This window comes from Myzus persicae, unplaced genomic scaffold (genome assembly GCF_001856785.1).
Source record: "Myzus persicae strain clone G006 unplaced genomic scaffold, MPER_G0061.0, whole genome shotgun sequence".
NCBI lineage: Eukaryota > Metazoa > Arthropoda > Insecta > Hemiptera > Aphididae > Myzus > Myzus persicae.
In genome coordinates this window covers 45,450-65,747 of record NW_019100902.1, presented here as the reverse complement: position 1 = coordinate 65,747, position 20,298 = coordinate 45,450, and the positions used below count along the sequence as shown (strand labels likewise).

At 29.9% G+C, this 20,298-nt stretch overlaps 1 protein-coding gene across 1 annotated transcript; it reads right to left on the bottom strand.

The window, feature by feature from the left end:
- Positions 1-4,964: 4,964 nt before the first annotated feature.
- On the bottom strand, positions 4,965-17,234 carry LOC111026686 (androgen-dependent TFPI-regulating protein-like). Its single transcript, XM_022304817.1, has 5 exons — positions 17,002-17,234; positions 11,383-11,529; positions 8,126-8,343; positions 6,024-6,184; positions 4,965-5,482 (listed from the first exon to the last, which is right to left on the bottom strand). Exons 1-5 carry the CDS (start codon positions 17,200-17,202, stop codon positions 5,418-5,420), a joined length of 792 nt encoding a protein of 263 aa, XP_022160509.1. The 5' UTR covers positions 17,203-17,234; the 3' UTR covers positions 4,965-5,417.
- Between the last annotated feature and the right edge of the window lie 3,064 nt (positions 17,235-20,298).

Sequence of the window (20,298 nt, the reverse complement as noted above, 5' to 3'; positions counted from 1 at the left end):
ATAGTATTATAATAATACACGTCTATATTTTTTTTTCTAGTCGTTACAAATATAATAACCGATCGGCAATTTTGTGTGTCCAGTGCAGTGCATTATATACAGTTAAATTATTTTCTAATAAATTAATAGCTGTAGACTGCAGAATATATTATTAGAAAAAATGCACGGGAATTAAAAGCGAGAAATAAAATGAAAAGTATATATAGTTACTTTCGCTGACACTTTAGGCTATTCGGATGATTTGATCGTGAAATTTTTAAGGGCAATCTAATACACATGAACTACGAATTTATATTTTAATAATAGTAATCTGACTTCGGCCAACTGCAGGCACATTGTTTTTCACTAAACCTTTCCAATTTATAATCGTTTATAGTTGTAGACCTGTTTCCGAGATTGTCTATACCCACTTACCCATAATATTAAAACAGTTTCAATTATCGGTTTGTACATAAGGATCTCTACATTATAATAATACATATAATATTTTCATTCAAAAAATACAGTATATAATCATCGCATTATTTGACTGTTGTATCAAAATGGTAAAAAAAAAAGTTAATGAAATAACCGAATAAATTGACAAACGTTGATAAATATATCCTCCAATAATAATATGAGGATTGTGATTTGTTTTAATTTAAGCCATCCGTATAAGTGTACAACGATATATTATTATATTTAATTTCGTGTTTATCAATGTATACTTTGCACATTGGTTGTGTGTTGTTTGTTTTTAATCATTATTTGTTTTTTGTTTTTTGTGTCTGCCATCACATTTTCTGTGGCAACGGCAAGCGTTTGAAAATCCCCTCTTTTCATTTTTAAAAAACGAAGCAATTATAACATTTTTCCGTCACATAACGTATTTACCGATATCTTAATATTTAGACTCATCTATTTGTTTTTCTCTAATTTTTGTTTCTTTGATTTTTTGTCGTGATACTTTTAAGTCTTGGAGCGTTTTCGTTTATACTTTTCTCTGATTTTGCCTTTATATTCTTTGATATTGTTCGTTTTTTAGTATCGCGAGCTCTTCATCTGATATCTGAAACCTCTTTCTATATGTCTTAAAATTTACAAAAGAACTCGAAAATTGGCCATGGTAATGAACACGACACAACTTTATGTGTACAAACTTTTTTACATAACAGAGAGAGTTAAGCGATATTTTACGAAAAAAGAAGTGCATTGTTACCACTGAACAAATGAAATGTAGTGAATCAAATTCTATTTATTCTTTGGTATTAATAACAGTAATTTAAATAAATTGTTTAAAGCTGTTAGAAGTAGATAGACAGTTTTTTATGAGTAAAAAAGATAGAAAGTTTATTAAGTAAACATTTTTGGAAAAAAAATATTTTTTTCCCCTTCTATCGTTATAATTTTTGAATTTTTTACTCTTTTGAATGACAACATAAGTACATTATTCATTTCACATACCTATTCCAAGGCTAGATATTGTTCAGAGTACTTCGATCTATAAGAATCAAATTTTGGACAATCATTTTTTGGTGTACACCTGTAGTACTACTCCACTCCGCTCATCTAAACTATAAATATTTATGAGGTGCTTGTCAAAAATTTGATTTTTTTTCAAGGGCGCACATAAAGGGGCAATGCTCCTCCTGCAATTTTAGTTAATATTAATTGTTTCATCACTTGTAAAAAAAAAATAATATGTAGTAAATTATGAGTGATTTTTTACTTCCCTCCCCCCCCCACCCCGATTTATATTCCTGCTAACTTGATTAATGTATTAAAATATTCTGCTTTGGAATTATAGGAATTAAAAATACATATTGTTATGAAACATAAAGGGATATGAAAAATATTTTTTTTAAACTTTTAATATTATGTAAAAAAAATATTTTTAAAAACGTTATTGAGTGAGTATCTAACGTAACATGAATCTCCCTGTATAAAGCTAAGATCTAATTGACAGGAAGTGTAAGTGTGACGTATCTAATTATTATATAATTATTGCACTTTATTGTCACATTGATAATCGTTTTAATTACTATTGTTCCCATTAATTCATAGTTGGTATAATTGTATTGAATGAATTGTTGACAATAATGATTTCTTATCATTATTCAACTCTGACTATACGAGGTTATATTTCAAACCACCCGACCACCGTGCGCGGCCGGCGAGATGGAATGACTTGCGAGCTCATGACATAATAAATTGTGAAATCGATTCCAAACGATGCACCACTGCTGAAGGGTCCGTAAAAAATTGAAATAAATATATTACATTATAATGAGGTGACGTAAAATGCTGTAACGAATGCCAGTGGCTTGACAAGAGACTACTTAGGGACATATTTTCAAATTCTCGAGATTTTTAGTACAATTTCTGTTTTTTTAAACTATTAAACCCGTCTTTTTAAAATTCAGTATGGCCCATTCGCGCAACCTCATCGATATCCTGCAGTCACTGATCTGGAAATCTGAAATGGAAGAGGGTGGGGGGGGGAGGGTTAGAAAAAATACAATAATTATAAATTTAATCATAATAGATATCTAACATTTTACTATTATAAATGAGATTATTGATAGCAATTTTGACAATTGTATGTATATTTTTAATTTATATATTTTTCAGACGTACGTACTATTTACTATAAAAACCAATACATAAAATATATACAATTTTTTTTTTGCGTGTTTCGTTTAATATTGGGGAGACGACGTCTCAGGGACACCGCCCCTGGAACAGGCATAAGAACACAGTGTTACAATTATATTATTCAGTTTTCGACGTCTCCGCAGTTGTGGCTGGTAATCAAAATATACAAAAATATAGCGTGCACAACCCAAGCTGGTCGCGGTCGGCTTTAATATTACGACTTGATATTATTTCGGCTCTGCAATCGTGATCATCTGGCCGATGAAAGGTATTTCGCGCACTTGCAGTTGAAATCCAATGGAATCACGCCAATGGAACGAACGACACTCTGACGGCCAGTTTTGGCGACGGCGCAGCGTCGTTTGAAATCGATGTTCGGACGTTCGGTGCCTACCGAATCGGCGGTTGTACGCAGTATTGACGTATTGCAAGTCGTCCCGCCGTTGTTTTTTTTACCGTTAAAAAAACACTGACGGCGCGTCGTCTGTGACTGCCGAGCGCGTTCATGATGTATATATTATATAGGTACAGACATTCCGAGGGCCGCACCGCAGATATCAAGGTGGAGGTAGGCACGTGACCCTCCCGCGACGGGGCCCTGTGTGTCGTGGGGGTTTTCCCGTTTTCCGTTCCAATAAAAGTGACCCTCAACTGTTATACGTGTACATAAATAATTATCATGAACATAATGTCCGTTTTCCGCCAAATGTTATTGTATATTTCGATTTCGACCGAAAAAAAAAAATGTTGTATGGAAATTTATCAGTACTATGCCTCCAGAAATAAACGAACAGCCTCCTCTCATCCTTATCGTCGTAAATGAAAACGCCTATCCGACAATCACTTGGTATTTAGAGATTGTATTATATACGAGTTGCCATGTAGAATTTTAGTGGTTCATAAAATTCACTAAAATAACCACATAAATAGATAAATTTATGTAAGTATACGTAATAATATAATGTTGTGCTATAACTTATAATTATATATTTTTAAAAAGGTGGTATAGTGGGTACAGCTCTACTGAACAGTGGGTGTCGAGTGGCTCACTGTAATGGGTGTGTTAAATTTGAACCCAATCATTATTCATTGTGTACTCAAAACGATTCTGAGTGGATGTGGTCTATCAGTCTATGTCTATTATTCTTTATGATATTTTTTAGATTCTAAGCGGAGCGACCTTTTTCTATTTAATCATATAGTAAACATCGTGAGTTTATTTTATGGCTATCTTTTCGCATGCCCTTTACCACAAAATGCGATCTACTAGCGATTACAGGGCGCTTGTCGCATGATGCGCTCTGCCACACGATTACATTTATGTTATTTAATTCGCGTGGGTATAATCAAAGGATAGAAAGCTTATGGATGAATCTGAGCCTAAAAACGGCAATTGGTCTAGTACAGTGGTTCTCAAACTGTGCTGGGGCTCCGTGAAAGTAATCTAGGGGCTCCGGGGACATATCTGAATTTAAAACAAAATAAAATAGTATTTGATTTATCATGTCTATTTTATTGTTAATAACCCGCATATTTTATATTGTGATCGAAGTTGTATTAGATGCGAGCTGGTTGATGGTTATATTATTGCTTTTGTTTCTTAGGTATGTCCTTTTATTATGATTATATAATAAAGAAACAAATTAATATGCAATTCATATATGTCTTTTTTTCATGAGTTATGTATATTTTATGTGTATTCCTAATTTTTAGGGCTCAGTAGTATTTTTGTATTAATATAAGGGCTAAGCGGATTAAAAAGTTTGAGAATCGTGGGCTTAGTATATCATTAAAGCTACGCCCGTCGGAAGTATTCTAATGCAGTGTTCGCGTACAAGACGTTAATAAACGCTATGATTATTGTCCTGGATTTGTATAACAGATTAGTTTTAGTGTCCCTGTTTTTAATTCTAGAAAAAAATCTACTTTTCATGCCCCATTTAAAGAGAATTATGTAAATAACAGTCAGATAATATACCGGGTACCTAAGTCATGTAATCAATTAGTCAATTATTATCCAATATTCATGAATAATATTGTACTCCGATGTTATTTCGAATTTTTGTTGTATTAATTATTGTATGTGTATAGTATATTTACAAAATGTACAGAATACCTTCACCACTTAATGGCTTTATCCCCTTAATAAATAATAACAAATAAATAAATAAGAAATAAAAGGTAGGTACATTTCTTATTCGATAAAAACATTGATTCCACGTGGATAACTTTTACAACTTTATATTAACAATCGTGATGTACTGATGTGCATTGTTTTTGTTTTCAATAATAGTAGAAATCGATGGACAATCAACGGAGTCATACATAAATATATAGTTGTATTAGATATATTTAAAGAAAAAAAATCACATTTGAGACCATCAGATACATTATCTATACAAATGTAAATTATATAGTATATCTAAATAGGTACTAAATTAAACATGCTTGTTTCATTTTCAAAAAAAAAAAATGGAAGGAATACGTATGTAACATAATAAAATGTGTTATGTATTGTACACTTAAATTTCTCGTTTAAGATTACTGATAATAATATAACAGTGTTATAATATAGTCCAGACGGCCATTTGCTAATTACCTATGTCAAAATAAAACAATTACAATAATATAATGTACATTATTATATTACTATTCAAAACCACAAATATCTATGTATATAGATAGAACAGGTATATAGATATATCAGATATATAGATATCTGTGTAGGTACACAATATAAAAATGGTAACAGAGAAAATTTTGGCAAGACCACAGGTAGCTCTTCACGTGATTTTTTTATTACGTTGGAAAGAAACGTCTTTGGAAACGCGTCCGTTAGTTTTCAAACCTAAAATGAAAAACAAAACGTTTGAGTGCAATGTTCTCATTGTTAATTCATGTAAGTGTGTGCTTGGTGTGTCTATCTCTCTCTAAATGTATGCGTATGTGTGTTCAACGTTAAAGGTAACACAGAATATTGTTATGAACGCATAGCCACGAATTTCGTTTTGGTTTTTTAAACGTGCACAAAGGGCATAATAATATTACACTCATTTTTGAAAAATTTAAATGCCGTAAAAAACTTAAATGAAATGTACAGTGGTCATGTGTTTGAAATATTATGTGGTACCTATTTCTTTATCGTTATATCCGTTGTATACACACTATATACCACTTATATCTGTGTATTATACCACACAGTCGAGTCTCGATACCTCAAATCTTTTTTCTCGCCCATTGAAGGGTTTTTGAGTCGTGTTTGAGGTAAACAATTCGAAAAATACCTATGTAAAATTTATTTTTATTCTTCATGAGATTCGAGCTATCGAGATTCGGCAACTATACCACAAAAAAGTTGTACGTAACAAAGTAGATTGTAATAAACTCACCCCAGATGTAGTTATTCATTCGGAGACAACTGAGTAGGAAGATAATAGGTATGATGTAACTAAGGAACGAAAACACGAAGATAAATTTTGGAATTGTGTTTACGTAAATGTCGATCACTAAGTATACCCATCTGCCGTGTTGAATTCGCAACGTGATCATCCTGATGACATAAAAAACATACGTATTATCATTATTGTATTATCAGGACCCGATGAATTAGAGGAAAAAAATTATTATGTCAATAATGGTGGTGGTGGCTCCAGCCCATGGATCTATGAACTAGTTTGTACATGGGTTTATGTACTCTAGTTCTTTCTCTGGATCCGTCCGTGTCCGCTATTGTTTTAGTTGGAGTTTTCAATTTTAATATTTATATTTTTTTAACAGATTTATACAGAAACTGTTTCCCCACGATTCAAGTGTAACACCAACATCAGACGCGTATAGTACGCACATCGAATAATCATTAGGTCGCGAGCCTGAGTGCTTATGAGTTATGACGTACTTCACAAAAAATACATCAATATAACTATTGTTGACGTCAATCATCCTTGCCAATGACATTGACATTGATCAAGAATAAAATATAATAAAAACATTTCTAAAAAACGTAATTTTTATCAAAGGCCGAGTTATTTTCTGGAAAAAAAATACTAAAACTATAACTAACTGAAGTTGTCATACTATCCAATTTAAATCAATCAATCAATTCATTAGAAAGAGTACAATCTATTAAAGGAAAAGAACTATTCTAGATTTGGAGATTTGTAATGTATTAAAGTAAAGAAAGTTGAAATATTTGGAAAATTGTGAGAAATCAACTGGGAATTTTAATAAAAAAAATAGTTGAAATAGGACTTAATTTTTTCAAGGTAAATTCACCGTTTAGAATTTTGTCATCTTGACTTTAAAAAAAATCATTCAAACGAGTCATATTAATTACTTAGAAACTGAATTCTATTAAACGGCATCACCTAAGTGTATCATCTATTCGTCAAATGGTTTTTATGTTCTTGAGATAATGTGTGTATCGTGTATGTTATATTGTGAAATGTAGCCCCTTATTAGTCATTAAATACTAAATAGTCGCATCCGTTCCAAATATGAACAATATTTTTAAACCTATTTCAACATCTAGGACAGTATTTTAATCAAAACTTTTTTCGGTTTGGGAAAGGAATATTTTTACATTTTTAAGGGGGGTATGGTAAGGTTCTGCGTTTTCGTAATATATTTTATAACTCGTTGCAGTACAAAATTATAGTACCGAAGTTAAGCCACGACAAAAGATAATACAACATATTTATTGACAACCTGCAATTGAAAACGTTTATTGCAACAATTAATACTAGATATATCCGGTGCGAGTTACAGGTAGTTTTGGTATATAGCAGTGGTTCTCAAATTATGGTACGCGTACCACTGGTGGTACATAGAAGGCGCAACATAGTGGTATATACGTGGAAGGCCGTGCGGAGGTAGTACGCCAGAAAATTAATAAATAAATATTTATTTTACTGACGTTTAATTGTAATGGATCTAATATTATTTTTTATATTTTGTGTAAATAGATAACCTTAAACCTACTACTAAATACTGTTAAATATACCTAAGTCAATATTTTTTCACATATTATAATATTGTGATAAATGTATAGAAATTTCAAATAGTTCTATTTTTAGTCAATAAGCCATAAGCGGTACATTTTATGCATGTACATTGTATATGGTAATACACATGAGTGCGATAGTAAAAGTTTGAGAACCTCTGATTTATAGAACATCAAATATTTTTTCAAACAATTTTTCGCTTGTCGGCACCACTCAGAGATTATTAAAAATGTCTAATTTAATTAAAAGTTAAATCACTTCATCCTCTATTATATTGGTCTATGTACACATAGTTAAATATATACTTACTATTTATTATTTATTACCTAAACGTACATAGCATTACAACTTACAATATATACAGTCGAACCTCGATAACTCGATTTTTATTCCTAAGTTACGTTTTAGAATTTATTTTTGTTTTTATTTATTATTTGAGCTATCCAGACTCGACTGTAATAATATAATAAATTACAGACGGTTTTGCTTACGTGAAAAGGTAAATAGTTTCAACGGTGACGAGACTGGCAATGGCTGGTTTCACTCTTGGCGATGCATGGTAACAGAGACACAATTCAATAAACACAACGAAAATAGGAGTTGTATGTGACACGTGATTGATAAATACTGGTACGACATTGTTTACAGCTGATGGATAAATAATGTCATTGAATAATACCCATGCAGACCAAAATCCGCTACACACGCACTGTAACATAATATTTTACAAATAACGTGTAAACGATTAGTGTAACACTAAAGGGGTTGGCGACATTTTTGATGCACTAAAAATAAATATACATCTTTTATGGGCCACAATATTTGAATATACCCACCTATTTTATTTCAAACAAAAATGTTTAGTAATTTCAAATTTAATTTATTTGAGCTCATAATTATTGTTAGGTGTATATGAATTTAACGAGTTATCTACGAACCGACAACGTTTTAATTCACTGTTTCCAGTCCATACTACTTTCGTGTGTGATTTTTCATGCAATATTATTATTATCTATTTTTATGTAAATTAAATTATGAATTTTACTCGAGGGCCACATAAAATCGCTATATGAGGGTTTTAGACCCCATGCCCATATGTGGTACCTAATAATTTATACCTATATATAATATAAACAAATAATATATGTAGTGAACCATTAATAATAGTAAACTTGGTTAAGAGGTCGACACACACAAGATATTTAAGGGGTTTAATATAGTCAATTTTAATAACATTTTGATCACATGTCAATACCAATAATAAGGTTGTTGAGTAATAAAGAGATTGTATAGGAAAACTCTTTCTCACGGGACAAACTTACGAGTATCAGACAACCTAAATTGCTTACACAATAGATTTAGTAATTTTTCACACTATAATACTATATAGAAGAGAAATTTATCTGTGTCACAACTTCACAAGATTTTTATATTTTTGTTATCAATACTGTTTCAATTTATAATAAACAAATGAAAACACTGTAAGAGTGAATAATTAAGTTGCTTAAGATTTTAATTAAATTGACTTGGAAATTTTATCCAGACTTGGGTAAAATACTTTTATAAAGTATTTGGAATAAATATTCAAATATTTTTAAAATACTTTTTAATTGTTCATTTTAAATATTAAACCAATGATATGTACTTTTCTTCGAAAAAATTTGAAATTAACACCAACATAAATAATTTAATAATTTGAATATAACATAACAAGGAAAACAATTATAATTCTAAATAGTTATTTAGAATTTTGTGAAAAGTATTTTAAAAGTATTCCGAATACTGTACTCGAAATACTATCTAAGACTGCTATTTTATTATTCATAATTAATAGTTTAAGCATAAGCGCAAATAGGGATTAAGCCCTTCCCAAACTTTTTCCAAATGTTTTTAAGCTTATTCAATATATCATTAGAAAAGGGCTTCAGCCCCACCCCCCAAAAAAAAATCTCGAACACATATGAGCTTAAGATACTTTATCGATAAATTGTATTATTTATAAATCTAGATTCTGTATTGTATTAAGTAATGGTATTTTATTTCTTTACTAGCTGAATTACCCGGCTTTGCCTGTGTGTATTTTTGTTTTTTTCATATTTACAATATATCCCTATAACTTCTCGGAACAATTCTTATCTACATGAAGGACAAAAATAATGAGTTGCAGGTAGCTAAAAGACCGCGAGCAGCCGTCCAATTACTCCACTAATACGTAACATCTTTGAAAATCCTTTCCTAATTCACGGTGAAAATATGAGAAGAACATTCCAAATTTCAATATCGTACGTTGCATAGTTTCTGAGTTACAGCGATCAGTGACTAAGTGGTATTTGGATATTATATATATAGATAAAACTACTGTTTGGCCTTAACAAATTTAAAAAAAGTGAGTCGTTCAGTGGCAATTGTGAAACATCAACATTATTTTCTATAATTAAAAGCATGGTTTAATAAAAATAAAAAACTTAGCACAATCAAAAACAAAATATTCTGAACTTTTTAAGAAAGATTATTCTTTATTTTAAAGACGCTTGGCCGTGCCAACTGCAGTCTGTCTCTCCCCCCACATTAGATGTTTCACATAAATAAATAAAAAATAGAAAATTTTGACTGTCTTTAAGTTATCGAAAAAATAAAACGCTATGACATACATCAATTTCGTCTGAGTATATGCTAAAACTGTTGGAAGGCTGACTCTGAAACTGTCTCCGTAAGTTTATCCCACGCAAAACAAATTTTCTTGCAAATTTTATTTTATGAGTGGTGTGGCGTCCTCTTAAATAATTGTGACAACAATTTAAATTTAAAAACTATATGTACAGAATAATCATTGTAGTATTTTATTTTTGTTGCATACGAACTGACATAAGCTGAATAACATCTTTTATGACTAATTGAATCCCTGGTTGTTGTACACTAATTATTGAGTCCGCGCGAAATCTTAAATATAATGCTAATTGGGCCCATGTTCAAAGACTAACTGAGTTTTGTCAAACTTAAAAAAAAAAACATGTCCCTCCCCATTTTTATAGACTTAGGACTGTCTGCAACAAAAATGTCTACAAGGGTTAGAGGTGGTTAAAAATGTTTTATTTAAATGTTAATTTTGAAAAATTTGATTATTATGTGTATTATATTTAATATCTATAATATAGCTTAAATAAATATATATGATCACAAAGTGTCCTAACTGACTGAGCCTACACTATGATAGCTAGAGACTCAACATTTCGACAGTAAGTTTGTACCACTATAAAGAGGGGTACTAAGAAACGATTTTAAAGAGTGATTGTGGTACACACAAGGAATTTGAGATGCATGATACAAATCAAACATTTTTATACGTTTATATAAGTTTATTTTATATAGGTAGCCACCATAGTTACTTACTGATTATGATAAAAAAACTATTTAAGGTTGATATTAACTACTCGAGCAGATGAAGTGAACCCACCCACCAAATCTTCGCGTTTATGGCCTCGAATAATGAATAATGATATCTTAATTTTATATTTTATTCAAAATATTCTTAGGACTCATTAGTATATTTTTCGTTTATATCCGGGGTTCAATATTAGTAAATCATTTTTTCCCATTCAAAGGACTAAATGCGTATGCACCGTTTATTTTGATTAGATATAATATTGTTATTTAATGCGTATTAATAATTATTACCTATTTATTTATAATACTTATGTTATATTTTAATATTGCTTATCGCTAGAAAAAAAAAACAGTACGTATTTACCATAGATATTGGCAGCATCACAGTCATGAAGAAGAAGTCATTCAACTCTCGAATTTTGTTGACCAATTTACCGATAATGATAGACTTTGGTATCAATTCAAAGAAATCCAATACTGTAGCTATCCCGAAAAATCCTAAATGCATGATCTGAAACATAATATAAGCGTTAGGTTATGTAATTTTCACTGGAGTGCAACATGTATATTTGATATACTTAATGTAATATCTATGGATTCTAATGCAATATTAATCGCAATTACTCCTATGCACGCCTTGTGTCTTACTGTTACAGTTTATCGTACAAATAACATAACAAAACTTAAATGTAGGTGATTAAATTCAAAAAAATATTTTTGTAGAAAAAAAAGTAAAGATCAAGTACACGACCTCCGAGATAGTCTTATAATTTTTATACACGAAAACTATTAAAGTATCTGAACAAAATAATATTAAAAACAGCCAACTTCTAAAAAATATATTTCGTCTGGTATTTTTTAAGTTAAGACAAATAATATCACGATATTAAAGTGTAAAACGCCAAAATTTATGTTCAATCGTCATTTTTTTTTATCCTTGTGCTATATTCAATCAAATTTAATGTTAAACATTATTCATACATTTATTACGATCACTTAAAATTCAATAGGTAGTGCTATCTGAATATTATCAAGAGCAATATGCTTTGGTTGTTTTGATATTTTAATTTTAAACCAAGTTATAAACATCTAACCTAAAGGGGGAGAGATGAGAAGTATAACACCACCACATTACCTTTTTTTTCAATTTTCATAACGATATTATTATTGATATGTTTATAAAAAAATATAATGTGAATAATAATAGTATATATTTTTTATAATCTGATAAAATATGATTATTATCTACTCACAGTTTTCGACATCAAATTAAATTTTTTCTGATTTTAAAAACAATAAGCGCAGGTGGAGATAAATATGATACTTATAAAATGTGCGCTAAAAGAAAATGTTTGTATGATTAAAATAACTATTTCATGAATAATTCAAACATAAAACATATATATGATTAAGTAAAAAGTATAACTTTTCAGAGTTTTTTCTCGTTTATTTTATAGTTCAATTAAAATTATGCTCAAAGTGATAATTTTTATTTTTATATTTAAACATATTATATATAACTGTTATGTAAATCTACAGCCGTCTCAATGGCTTGGTTTAGATTCGTATCTTAAGGCTCTAAATGAAATATCCGATGAAATGTCAAAAAAAACTGATTTAGATATAACGGCTAAATTTTAATTTCTATTAATTAAAATTATAGTTTATGTTGTCTTTAATTAATACATCGATTCAAAATAATTAAAATTTTATTGATCAAAGTTCATGTTTTATAAAACATTCTCATCTCTCCCCACGACAAGATCATTTTACCGCCATTGCGACCTCTAAATAATACCAGTGATGGCATACGTAAGCTATAATATATCATTTAACTTAAAATTGTTTCTCTAGTGCAAAAATTTGTCATATTATTCTTTCCAATTCAAAATTGAGTATAACATATAAATTACCGATTCAAATTATATAAAAATGTTTGTAAAATCACTATAATTCATTAGATATTGTTATACATGTAATATATATAGTATTGTATACTGCTATTTGTTGCACTTTTATTAATTATGTACAAAATAAATACATTTGATAAATTAGTTATTTTAAAATATTGAAATTTAAAACCATATTAAACCTATACACATTACAATACATGTATACGGTATTTTTTTTTTTTTTTTGATAAAACAAATTCATTATTTATCTCACTTTGTCCTTGCGAAATTATAACTAAATATCGTTAATTAATAATTTGATAAATATTTTATTATGAAATTAAATTAGAAAATGCATAGGTCTTATATGGTGTTATATGTCTTACATTGCATGTAATCTTTTGATTTGTTAAAATTATTTTTCCTTAATGTTTGACGCACCTATACAAGTGATTTATTATATTTTTTGTTATATGAATATGAGATTAAACATTGAAATATTAAAAACATTAATGATCATCAATTAACCAACAATTTTGAAACGGTATCAAAAATTTAGTTATAAATTATTTTGTAATGAAACCTATATAGTTAGGTTGTGTATGTATGATACACTTAATGTAGATAAGAAACATAATATTATAACATACCACAACAGTGGTGGTGTGAAATTGTGGAGGCTTTGAAGCATATTCTATATTTTAAATATTTTTAACGCCATCCCTTAATTGAACCAAAATTATGATTATACACCCACCCGGTTAATGGCTTATAGTACACAATAATTATTTCGAGTATCTATACCTATTCTAAACAAATAATTTATTATATCGATAAAGCAAAACACAATTTATAAATACTAATATTTAATGATGGGTCATAGTTGGAAAATATAACAATTTATTATTAACTAGGTTTATGTCTATAGAGCAAATAAGAGCTATCTATTCTTCGCCTACGCAAACAGGTATAAATTTATAATTAATCGCCGAAAATGTTGTCAATTGAAAACTGTGTATGAATACCTATTATATGTCGAAACTATTTTTAAAAAGATTTATTCATTTAATAATAAACTTAGTGAATCATAAATAGTATTTTTATCAATAAATTATTTTTTATTAATTTACTGTCAATATTTAATGATGCGTAATAAAAGTGTCTATCGATTAAACCCTATCAAATTATCATAAAATCTATAAACATTATGGCTGTTAACAATAGGCTCTACAATTCATGAATATATTTTTGAGCTAATGATCTTTATTACACATTACCTAAGTAGCTAAGTAGGTACCTATTTTGTAGTTTTAACTGCTGTCAAATTTAGTGCTTTTATGGCCAAGAAAATATCAAGGGAACCGACAATGAACAAATTTCTCGTATCCATGAAATTGTGCACAATATGATATATTGCCTACGTTCAATACTACAATTATCGGTTAAGAACATTAATTGAACTCCGTTATATTATATTGGTGTTCTATTTATCTATTATTTGTAATTTCTTTTTAAAGAAGTTTTATATTTAATTGAATATCAAAATTTAAAATAGTATGCACAATGAATAGGTATGTATACAGGGTATGCAAGGGTTTTAAAGGTATAGATTCATCTATCAAAATTTAGGATGATAACTGTGATTCCTAAACAAAAAATAGATTTTTTTACTACAAATCATTTCAAAAAAATCGAAAGTTTTTGAGGAAAACCGATGGAAGTTAACTTTTTAATGAGGTCAGTTTTATATCCACTCAAGTCTGAGCACCAAATGATAAAAGTATAATTCGTCTTACAAAATGTGTGTGTTTCTTTCCTTTATTACATATCGCTTATTTTTTGCTTGTCAGAGAAGTTAATGATTTGATTTTCAGGTTTCTTAAAGGAAGTTGGATCCAAAATATTTCATACGTTTATATGTATACGCAAAAAATATTTTGTATCAAGTATTAATAAATTATCATTTTCTAAACAAGATGCAGTTTTAAAAATATTTGGGACTTTGTTGTATACATGACGTCATGTATATAATCACATTCTTCATTAAATAATCTGTCACGTTAAAAAATCGCTACAAATATTTATAATTAAGTAATATCGCATAACTATAATAAAAACTATTCTGACCAATCGTCTCACTTAAACCCTATTTGTTTGTTATAAACATGGACATTGGACTCATTCCGTCTGTACTATAGCTCTGAAATTAATTGTTTGAATGGAAAAACAATAATACAATATTAAATGAAATATATACGTGTAGTGGATAATATTTTAAGAGAGTCGGTGAGAGTCGGAGAGATGGTCGGCCCAATCGCTAGTTTCGATAGAATGTCACATTATTCAGTTATATTATTTTAACATTATTTTAGAACTTGTGTCCGTCTTATTAACGCAAAACGTACCAAAATGTATACGTTCAGCAGCTTTGAATTCGTGTAGTTATCTTTTATATTACAGGGAATTGCAGCAGCTCTATAATGATTACACTTAAAGGTAAGTACATAAACTATGTTCTTTCCTTCGTTTTTAACGATATTTTAAATTTTTAGGTGATAAGTGAGTAGTGAGCATTTTTAAATAATACCTTTCATATTCCAAATAACTTGTTAACAAATTAAAATATTGTGAAAATCCAACGAGAGAACAAAGTAACGTCCTTACCTTTGAATTTGATTATCGGTCAATATTCACTCTTATATATTTACTCAGAAGATAGAAAATTGGAATTTCTGAAAGTGAATTTTTATTTAGGTAAGTAAGACGGAGACGACGGATCCGTTTCGATTATTGGCTATACTCGTCATTCCGTTTATTGGCTAATTTTTGGCATGATCAATGTTGCGTGTATACTGTAAATTGTAATGGTATATGGAAAATAAATACATGAGGTGGACATGAAGGGATGAGACTTTGTAGTCAACCTGTATTATAGTTCAATAAGGGAGTCTATTATATTAATTAATATTAACAAGACGCCCAAGAAAAATTAAATTAGCTTTTAGCCATCTGTGAGCTTAAGTATAGGCTTAACCAAGCCGGTTCATAACCATTAATAGTCATGGATTTGACCTGGCCTTTGGTGATCAATTTTTAATATCAACCCTGCAAAGTTAAGAAACTTGCGTTAAAGACGTCTATACTTGAATAGTATACCGCAAGAATAGTATGTAGTTACTAGATCCCACCAACTGCTCCACACTCCAAAATTGAACTTACAAAGTCACAATATAAGGATTTTATGGGTGCCATTAAGAATTATTCTCATAAAACTGAAAGTTTGATTGATTAATTAAGTTTATTAAATTAGAATATAATGTAACACCCGATGAAAGGTAAGAGTACAGATAATTAATGCTTTTATAATACAAAATACTAAAACTAAACTAGGTAACTAAATACTAAAATGTCAGTTGATACAATAATACATAAATTACAATTAAATAACAGTAATAATAACAAAAATAAAAATAATTTTACCATAAAAAATTAGTAAATAAACAATATTTCAATTTTCCTACTGAGTCAAAACAAAAATCAAATCAAGTGAAATCAAAATTAGAATATCATTCTAAGTATTTTTATCTATAAAAATCAAATCAATAAGTAGTTTATTAATTATTAGTTGTTAGTATTTAAAGTATATATGAATGGAGTAATGGACCAACATTGTGGCATACCCTTTAGCTAATCTAAACTTATAGTATTTATAACTCATAAACTATTTGTCCGAAATTTGATTTTTATGTATTGAAGTACTCCAAACAATAATCAGATTTGGAACAAGCCCACCGTGCAAAAACTTGTAATATTTATGTGTTTAAGGAATCAAAAAAAAAAAATGTCATCAAAAAAATAAAAATGATAAAAAATAGTATAAAATATAATTATTTTTCAACGGCCCAAAATTATGCGTAGTGAGAAATAATTTCAAAACCATCATCAATAGGTTATTGAAAGGTTATTGGAGGTAGTTAAGTATATTTAAGGGTCAAGCGGATCACCCTGTATATAATTCTTAATAATATTATACCTGTATAGTATATACAGCGGCCGCCGGCCACGACTATACAGGGTATGTGGGTACTCACCAGCGTCCACATGGTGAGCATGAACGACATGAACTTTCCCACTTCGCTGATGGTCGGGAACACGATCGAGTCCCAGTCCACGGAACCGGCCATCCACATGACGTGGAAGTACAGCCACGCCAGAGTTCCGTGCACCACGAACCGGACGATGGCCGCTGGCGGTTGCCGGGCGCCGCTGTTGACCAACGCCATCGTGCACATGTCGGAACGAAATGATCGGCTCGCCGAGATCGACGCGCAGATCGTAATAATATTGTTGTGCCGCGGTCTTTGGATCCGAAGCAAACGACCAATCACGTGACGGGCATATCATTGTAACACATGTGTTTAGTGCCTACCTACCTGCTGTTTGTACAAGTCGCGATACATCAATCCACTGTATTATTTATTTATTTATTTATTTATTTGTACGATTAAGAACTTACTCACATCACACTATCAAATAAATTATTGCCATTTTATGTTTACTCTGTGTGTGTGTGTGTGTGTGTGTGTGTGTGTGTGTGTGTGTGTGTGTGTGTGTGTGTGTGTGTGTGTGTGTTTGTGTGCGTGTTTTGTTGTATTTGAATTGTTATTTGAATTTTTCCATTGCAGCACGCGGTGCGTTCGTCACAATAGTATAACGCGATTTTCAAAAAAACAAACTACTTTTAGATATTGAATACGTAATGAATATTATAAATTGTGTACAGGATTTTTCGGTAAACTCGTCTGAGTATGATGACGTACACGGGAATATTATATATTGCAATCGAACTAAAAGATTATTCATTTTAATTATTAAAGGTGTAGATTGTTAGAACGTGTAGAAAAAAAGTAATCTAAAATTAGATAAGAAGTCCACCCAGGCCCAAGCGGCCTATAAAATAAATACAATATTGTTAAAATTAATTTAAAATTTAAATTTTCCCGACAATGTGAGTCTATGATGTGCATATATACTGCAGCATAATATACAGGATGTTCCGGGAAAACGGGAATATATGCATAAAATCTAAATAATAATAAATATAAAACTCTAAATAGTGTATACAAATGGATTTACAAAATCAAAACTAATTGTATTAATTGAAAACAGAATCTACATCATATTATGCCATTGAACAGTTCAAAGGTCAAAAATCGTAGGTCTTGAAATTAATGTCCATAAGATAATATTATGGTGTTTATTCATATGTATACAATATATAGATGCTATCTGTAATCGAAGCCCGACAGTTCATCTACATGTAATTTATTTGCAATTAAAAAGTTAATGAATGTCATTATTGGGTCCTGACGTTGTGCATGGTGCACTCCATCATCACTCTGCATAGGTGCTTAAAGTGATTTAAATTTGCTCCGAAATACCATAAAATTCGTTACTAAGGATGGAAAGACATTTAAATATACTCATATACTATATGATACATAATATAGCACTATGGTAGGTACTTATACTAAATTTAAGGGAATGATGCTTATGAAAAAGCAGTACTAACAAATGTATGTTTTGTTTTTATGAGCTTGAAAGTGTCAGTCTTAGCTATAATTATTCTACTCTTCAAAAATAGTCAATACATTTTTTATACTGAATTATTTTTTCTTCTTTGATAGTCATTCCAGATTTTCTAGTTTTCCAGAGCTCCCTATATGTACCTTACAGTATATATTATTCTACATAATGTCTTATTTTTTATATCAAAGCTCAAAAGCCATTTCTCTAACGGTATAGGTTGGAACGAATTGGTCCTTCTAAAATTATCTGCAGGTTCTTATTCACTAACTACTTACACATTCTTAAATAACGGGGAAGACTAATACACCCCCCCCCCCAATTCCAGTCATCACTCCAGTTCTACACTCCTGTGTTTTCAACCAATCGATATGTGTGAAGGAGGGGTATACAATCGTTTCAATAACAAGCCATCCTGCAGTGTTATGTATATTATCACCGGTGTGATGATTAAAAGGTTTAGGTAATATTAATTATAATTTATATTACATAGCTTATCTTGTCAAAAGCCGACTATAACTCTAGGATACCTAATAACAGCGGAATTATACTCTGCATATGGTCTATGCGACTGTGCTATATTTATATTAATATATTATAATATTACAGGTACTTCGTACATACGAGCTATCACAAATGTAAAAAATTCTCATTCGAACACCATAACTGCACTTGATATTGGTTTTTTGATATCTCGACAGTTTTAATATCTCAAAATCCCCCCCCCCCTCAAAGTTTGACGAGCCGACTTCTGTACCCACACGTGTCTTGTAGTTTTTTAATATTTTTATTGAGAACTTATCTACACTATACATTATTTATTATTTATACTACGATAATCGACTCAGAAATTTATTTGCCCATACGCGTTTGCTTATTTAATAAATAAAATTATTAATTGTACATTTATTTAGCTACAGCGATAATCTGCAAGTAAAAAGCGTGCACGCCGTGCTTCGAGGTAATTAACAAATTTCTTCATAGCTCACCCGCTATAGATCATATTATTATAAATGCGCTGTCGAAATTAACGAACAATCTGGCCCGATATTTGTGTGCGTGTGTGTGTGTGGGTGTGATTTACTTATACACACGTGTATATTATAAGCCTGTGAATCTATATATATATATATATGTTGAACTCGATGAATTCGGTATACCTCAATAATAAATTTAAATAACACACAACCGGCGAGGTCTGCAATAGTTATCTTAGTTCAAAATAATAATTAAGAAGCACTTAATCTGAATAGGTCATGTCCTTTTACTGTATACGTTCTACACTATAATATTATTATTATTATTATTGTACATTATGTATGTATAGGTACTGTTTACGCACACTATCTGCTTATTTGAATTTGCGAATAATATACATTTTGCTATCATTGGGTTGACTTTAAACAAATACCTTGCATCATGCATGATATTGTATCTGATAATATACTGAATACTGGTATTAGTTGTATTAAATCTACATTTATACAAAATGTTAACTTTATTTTGAAGTGTGTACATTGTAGTAGTTACCTAAAAGCTCTAAAAATTATGTAATACAATAAATAGCAGAAAGTGACAATTACAGCCGACGACCACTTGTGTGTTTTATGGTAATTTTTTCAATACAAATTCAAAGTTATTTGGTTATGTTGTGGCAATTTGTCTCTGTTTGATATTTTCGTATATTAGACATTAATACATTATATAGGTAGTCATTACAAATCAGTAAAATGTTATAAGTATATCTATTACGGGAACATAGTTTATTATCTACTAATAGCCCCATAAAATATATCATGTTG

Excerpts from the sequence above, each read along its gene's own strand:
- LOC111026686 (XM_022304817.1), bottom strand. The coding sequence starts at position 17,202 with ATGTGCACGATGGCGTTGGTCAACAGCGGCGCCCGGCAACCGCCAGCG. Across the intron at positions 11,530-17,001 it reads TGCTCACCATGTGGACGCTG|ATCATGCATTTAGGATTTTT; the intron begins GTGAGTACCCAC and ends ATTATGTTTCAG. Across the intron at positions 6,185-8,125 it reads GAAACTATTTACCTTTTCAC|GATGATCACGTTGCGAATTC; the intron begins GTAAGCAAAACC and ends TTATGTCATCAG.